The following is a 6,850-nucleotide window of genomic DNA, read 5'->3' as shown; positions in this document are numbered from 1 at the left end:
AGGTAGGGAGAGGAAATTAGTTTTGTTCTGTTTGGGTGTGTGTATGTGGACATTTCCAGAGTCTGGCTAATGACTCCGGCAGACCTGACTATATCTTAAGTAAAAGGAGAGAACCAGAAGGACACAAAGACCCAGGATCGCACTGAAACAATTGGCATTCCCCTGCTCCACTGTCCACAAACCTGAGTGATTGTGTGCGAGTGGCAGGATGACAGCACAAGTCTCAGTTTACCAGAATACTCACTGCCTTCACTCCCAGAAATCATAACATTACCCCTCTGTCTTAAGTGAAAACTGCTTCATCAGTGAAGAGTGAACATCATTTTATATCAATTTTTTTACAGTGGTTATAAATGGTTTAATGTTAAAGTTATACATATGAGGAAGAGTATAACCACAAACCAGTCTCACACATTGACTATCTTGGTTTTTATGCTTATGTTACTGTAGTATAATTTTCTGAACGTTACTTAGTAATCTAGAAGTTTGAGTGTGATTTGAGGACAGTGCAATATGTTTAACCATTTAAAGTGGACCCAAAGTATATGACCAATATAAATTGAGTTCTCTTTATCTACTTTTAGAACTGATGAGAAAATCTAATGATGTTTCAGGGCATATTTATTTAGAAATATAGAAAACCCTAAAGTGTTTTATACAAACACCACTGTATTTTTAGCTTTTGTTTTTCTCCCTGCTTGCTGACCCCATTCCTGTGTGGTGTCAGTTATAAGCTAGAGTTGGTTATAAATATCACAGAAGTCAGCTGTAGCCCAAGCTATGTTGTCAGTGGAGGGTTGGTGCAGAAATGGCTTGTGTAAAGGAGCAAGTAGAGAGGAAATGTCCAGATTCAGTGTTCGAGGATGGTTTACTCAGCAAAGCCAACAATACTGAAAAATCAATATATAAAGGGATCTGTGAGGAGAACCACAGGAGTATCCAGGAGAATATGGAAGATGTAGGGCCTGATGCTGTACTCCAGGTGGAAAATGAGCCCTTCTTTGTTAACCGTGAAAGACTAGCACAAATGAGTCCTTATTTCCGAGCTCTTTTCTTTGGTGGAGGATGGGAAAGCAGCAGGAAGCACATTGAAATAAAAGGTTTATATCTGGGCCCTTTCCGTACACTCATGGAGTATGCTCAAAGCTTCAAATTGCATCTCGACAGGAAAAACGTTTTGGGAATCCTGGAGACAGCCAATTTCCTTCAGCTAGAGAAGGCCAGGATGCTCTGTTGTAAATTCTTGGAGAGGGAACTCCACCTCAGCAACTGTTTGGGCATGATGGCTTATGCATTGCAGCTGGGCTGTCTGGAGCTTTATGCTGCAGCAAGGAAAGTGGTTCTCACACATCTTCCAGCTGTAGCTTCTGAGGAGGATTTCCTTTACCTGTCCAAGGAGACCATTGCAGACCTTATTGCAAGTGATGATCTTTGTGTTTCACAGGAAGACCAAGCATTTGAAATTACTTTACGCTGGGCTGCCTTTGACCCCAGGCGTGAGGATTACTTCCTGCAGTTAGTGGGGCTGATTAGACCAGAGAGTTTGAGTCTGTCATATATCACTGATCTTCTGACCAACATAAAATGTACAGACCCTCGTGCCAAACTCATCTGCAAACTTAATGGTCACCTGCCTGCAAGCTGGACTGCAGGCAGGTCTGTGCCCAGGACTGCGTCAAGTGAGATGATGTACATGCTTGGTGGACCACATGAGCTTGACCAGCAGTCTCTCTACCAATTTAACCCCAGGAATGGAAGGTGGCATTTATGCCCCCCCTTGCAGAGGAAATGTCTCACACAGTACTCTGTGGCAGCAGTAGGTAACAACACAAGTAACGAATTGCTTACAGAAATTCTACTATTATAATTCTATCATGAACTGAGCCACCATTATGTAGATCTGCTGCATGTATCTTTTTTCTTTTTCTTTTGCTAATACTTTGTAACGTGTCCCATTGCAATACGGAGTAATCTTATATATATATATATATATATATATATATATATATATCTTATATACTTACGGTACTCAGTCATAAATGTCTTTATGTGTAATTATAGATTAAGGAGGCATGCTAAGCACTAACATCCCTGAAGTACTGGCATCCCAGTGCTAAAGCCAGTATATTCTCTTTGAGAAGTGCCCATTCCGGAGCAGAGCTGTATTGGATTTTGGCACCCAAATCACATTACAGTCCAAACCCATTGAGTTGCGAACAAACACAAATGCTGACATAAACAGAGTCCTTCATCCATTAAGTGACCAAGCAAACAGTGATAATGTTGGATTAAAGTTGTGAGATTAAAGTCAGAATAATTCAGAGAATAAAGTCAGGATCTTTATTCATGACCCAGTGCACTGCAATTGAGGAAGGAAGTGTATTGTTGAAGTCATACTATCATATAGATTTCAGGAATAAATACTCAGTCTTCTGGCACATGACCAGGTTGTTATTAATATTTGAAATCTGAATCGTATGTGCAAGAACAGGGCATGTAGTTTCACAGGACACAATTACAATGAAAATGATGATAAGGCTCCAGTGCGAACAGCAAATTTTTTTAGAAGAACGCATGTTAGTGAATATCAATGTTAGCAAACTGGGAGGGCGTTCACATTTTTTTGTAATTAACATACAATTAACATAATCTAAAACCATGAATATCAAACGACCACCACATAAGGAAGCGCCAGGACTGAGAAAACGCAAGGGAAATAAAACGTAAAAATCTCTGCAGAAAAGCAAAAAAAAAAAAAAAAAGGTTCTGAGTGAAAATCAACATGTTATTGGAGTGCATTCAAACACTCACCTTTTAGTTTCATTCTATATATATTTCCTGCTCTTATAGCAAGGTGGATTATGCAGTCTAAACACATAGATTATGCCATCTAAATGCGAGTTACACAGTACTGTGAAAAAGTTTTAGGTGCCTGAGAAAATTAGATTTAAAAAGCTATTTATCTGAGCAATAAGATATTATATACACATAGGCATACTTTTAGAAAAGAATATATGTATTTATAATTATATATAAATGTCTACAAGCCCAGTTCTTATTTAGAAGATACATTATTTTATATAGTTAGGCAAGAACTATATATATTAGTACAGATGTATAGATAAAATGGTTACAATACATAGTTTGTTTGTTTTAAAGAAAAATGTGTGTTTTTCTGTGGTGTGTGTGTGTGTTTGTGTGTTTAAAACAAATTGAGCAGTAAGAATTTTTAAAAAACCCTGCATATGTGCATATTTAACGTGGAACAGAGAATTTATATTGACAAATAACTCCAGGATAAGCATTTCTAAGGTAGGTAGATATTTTAATGACATCATGTACTTTTGTTTGTGTATTTGACATGGATGAATTGGGAATAAAGTATATAAAATATTTGTATATAAATCCAAGCGCTATCTGTACCTTTGCTAATTGTCTATTTAAGGTAGCATTCAAGCAGGAACCTGGTGAATAACACGAATAAGACTTTTAAACAAACCCATTTCAGCTCTAGCTAAATATCTGAACACGAATTCTAAATAAGAAGCAAGGATGTGCTTCCTAAAATGACATTTATGTTTGAAGGGAAATTGTTAACACCAGCCTCATCAAGTCTAAACATTTAATGTGGATTTAGACAGTTACTTGTAAATGCAGGATCACATGAAGTAGGTAGATATTTTAGTGACATGATGTACAATTGGTTTGTATGTATAAAATGGATAAAGTGGAATAATAATGTAATGTAAAAAAAGTGGAATTAAAAAAGTGATATATTTAAGTCATGTATTAAAGTAAGAAGCTTTTTGAATAACACCAAAAAGTTCATAAGCTGACCTGTTTAAAATTAAACTAAGTGCTTTAATATGAAAATTGTTAATAAGAAGTAAAGATTTCCCTCTTACAATTACATGATGGAAGGTAAAATCAATAAATAACAACAGCCTATATTCAAAATATTTATTTAGACATTAAAAATAAATGCAGGGAAAATGGCAGCTGTACATTCACATTTTTGTAGGTAGCTGTTTTAGTGAAATTATGTTCACTTTTTTGTTTATTATGGCGCATTCTTTTTAGCTATTGGCCCCAAGTTCTTAAAAGTCATCTCTTGCTTGTTCATGTATGTTCAGTTTTCCTCTAACAGGTGTTACATGGTTGAGTTTAATATGCATATAGGGAGAAGGGGACTAGGCAGACAGCTCTCTCCACCGTTGGGAATCTGTATTGTAGTTCCCATTTTAAATGCTTGGTGTCAGTATTACAGATTGCTCCTTCAATAATAGCAAACATCAAGTTAGAACGCTAATTTAATCCTTAAAACATTACATCTCTTTAGATGTTTTTTTTTCCATTTTAGACCTCCCTTACTTTATATATATATATATATATATATATATATATATAGTATTTCATCTCAGCCATAATATATGTGCTTATTTTAGAATTTCACTTGTTGTTATGAACTGAGTTAGGTTTTAAAGTCTAGCGATATTGCTGGTCTGTCAAACTGTACCAGTGTTCCTATGGGATAAGCAATCGCATTCATACCCATATCACGGTCATCCTTAAATATGGGGATGGTTGTGTTGTGTTCTGCCTAAAGATGAAGCTGGTGGAAGAATGAACTGATATGGGTAGAAAAGGGACAATGCCACAAGATTTACATTACTTACATGACAGGATTAGTTCAAATATCAGGGGAATATGCATAGCCAAATATTACAAAAGACATAAGTGCAAAAAATTTCTTCCTTGAGCTTTTAACCAGTAGCTATTTTCATCCATGCATTGCTTCAGGAGACATTCAGTTTCAGAATTAGGTTACAGTGGTAATGGGACAAGTTGCTATAATGTATAACACTCGTTGCTAGCTTAGCCAAAATACTTAGGTTATAAATTGTACTACTCTTGGAGCATGACTGGACCTGTTTACTCAGTCTGACCAACATTGTCATCTTTTCCAAGGAAACAACATCGTGGTGACTGGTGGCTACTTTCGTGATGTTCTTTGGTACAGTGTGGACTGGGTATGTATTTACCAGTGTTGTAATGAGCGGTGGGTGGAAGGCCCAGCAATGCAGAAGTCCAGGCACTGCCACTGTTCAGCAGGGCTGGATTTTTCACTTTTCGTGCTGGGTGGAAGCATGGATGAAGGTCCTGTGGCTGACGTGGAGAGGCTGGTGTTGGGAGCAGAAGGCTGGAACAGTGTTAGCCCCATGATACAGGCAGTGGAAAGGGCAGCAGTGGTCACCTTGGGCACTTGCATATATGTGGCTTGTGGCTTGGATGAAAATGGTGAAGTGTACAATGGCATCCAAAGGTACAAAGCTAACATTGACCAATGGGATGTTGTCTCTTATTCTCCTTTTCCACGGTAAGAGAACACAATACAGAATATGCCATTGATACCAGTTGACAAAAATATGTGCATAGTTATGTGCTGCTGGTTAAGATCATCTTTTTAAGATCATTAACTATAATAATAGTTAATTGAGGTTGTATCCTGACTAGGAACCTGGATTGTATGATTGAATGCATTACTTTAAAACCATAGAACAGTGGCTGTTGACCCATCTTGTCATCCTTGTCTTATAATAACCATCAGGGCAGGGATTCTAAAAAGCAGCTTTACTCAAAGATTATTCTTAGATATTTTAACACTAAGATGCTTTTGAGAAACTGGGCCCAGTTCAGTGTCTATATAATTCTAAACGAGGCTTGTGTTACAGTGGTTATAATATGTTTTATTTATCATCTACCCCAGTTATGACCTGCTTGCCACTGAGTTGAATGGTGCCATCTATCTGTTGGGAGGTAAAGCTCTGCGCCTGGACATTGATACTGATGAGTGGACTCTTTTGGAAGAAGAGTGTCTGGACAGAAAGTTCTTCACTGGCTGTACTACATTGAATGGGCAAATCTACTTGATCAGTGAGAGAAAGATTAACAAACTCTTCAATAATATGATCCTTTTGGACCCCTACACTGACACATGCTTAGAAATTGATGATGCAATCACATGCCCTGTCCCCATAAGAGGTTGTGTCACAGTCCAAATGACAAGCAGATGAAGGAACAAATACGTGTCACGGTTCTGTGTATACAGCCTTAATTTCTTTGCAATGTAGGTATGACCAACATTTTTGGTAGTAATTTCATTCAGACTCTTCAGTGGCCTGATAATGTATTGAAGAAGCACACAGTAGAATAGATGTTTTGGTACATTTATATTTTATGTATGTTAAAGTAAGTAGCAAAAACATTACTGGACATTGTGACATTGGACACCATGCATTTCCTCCAATACATTTATTATTAGATACCTTGTTTACTATCCTTAACAGATATTGTTGCAATAATGCGTGTGTAAACCATGAAGAATGAAAAATGAAAAGAAGATTTCTATACAAGCTGCACAAATCTCCTGAGAAGTATAATACATGTCAACATTTCTAAGAACCAACATTCAGGACTAGTTCTGGCCAGCTTTATTTTGGCCAGAAGTGTGTTGTCAGACATTTCTTAAATATTTGGCTGTGAAATGTATAAAAGTGGATACAACAAGGATGCAAAGGCCATGCATCAGATTTATTTGTTTGGACATTTCTATATGAATAAAATATTGTTGCTGTCTAAAAACTCCCAAACACATTCAAAATGATGATGTATTAATTAAATACCTTTTTATTTTTATATTATTAAATTAAATTAATATAATTAAATTAAATCAATATTTTTTAATTAAATTTTCTTCCAAATGTGGCCGATACAGTTACTGACTTTTATAGTGGCAAATTTCAAATTAAGGTATTAGGATTAAGAGCAAGAGTCGCATGGTTGTGCAACA

General features: G+C 36.6%; 1 protein-coding gene across 1 annotated transcript; it reads left to right on the top strand.

Moving 5' to 3' along the window:
- Window positions 1-760: 760 nt before the first annotated feature.
- LOC136672320 (kelch-like protein 23) lies at window positions 761-6,583 on the top strand. Its single transcript, XM_066648324.1, has 3 exons — window positions 761-1,820; window positions 4,969-5,377; window positions 5,768-6,583. Exons 1-3 carry the CDS (start codon window positions 809-811, stop codon window positions 6,072-6,074), a joined length of 1,728 nt encoding a protein of 575 aa, XP_066504421.1. The 5' UTR covers window positions 761-808; the 3' UTR covers window positions 6,075-6,583.
- Window positions 6,584-6,850: the final 267 nt, after the last annotated feature.

Source organism: Hoplias malabaricus, chromosome 16 (genome assembly GCF_029633855.1).
Source record: "Hoplias malabaricus isolate fHopMal1 chromosome 16, fHopMal1.hap1, whole genome shotgun sequence".
In the NCBI taxonomy this organism is placed as follows: domain Eukaryota; kingdom Metazoa; phylum Chordata; class Actinopteri; order Characiformes; family Erythrinidae; genus Hoplias; species Hoplias malabaricus.
This window is presented reverse-complemented; position numbering and strand designations above follow the sequence as displayed.

Excerpts from the sequence above, each read along its gene's own strand:
- LOC136672320 (XM_066648324.1), top strand. The coding sequence starts at position 809 with ATGGCTTGTGTAAAGGAGCAAGTAGAGAGGAAATGTCCAGATTCAGTG. Across the intron at positions 1,821-4,968 it reads GTACTCTGTGGCAGCAGTAG|GAAACAACATCGTGGTGACT; the intron begins GTAACAACACAA and ends ATCTTTTCCAAG. Across the intron at positions 5,378-5,767 it reads TCTTATTCTCCTTTTCCACG|TTATGACCTGCTTGCCACTG; the intron begins GTAAGAGAACAC and ends CATCTACCCCAG.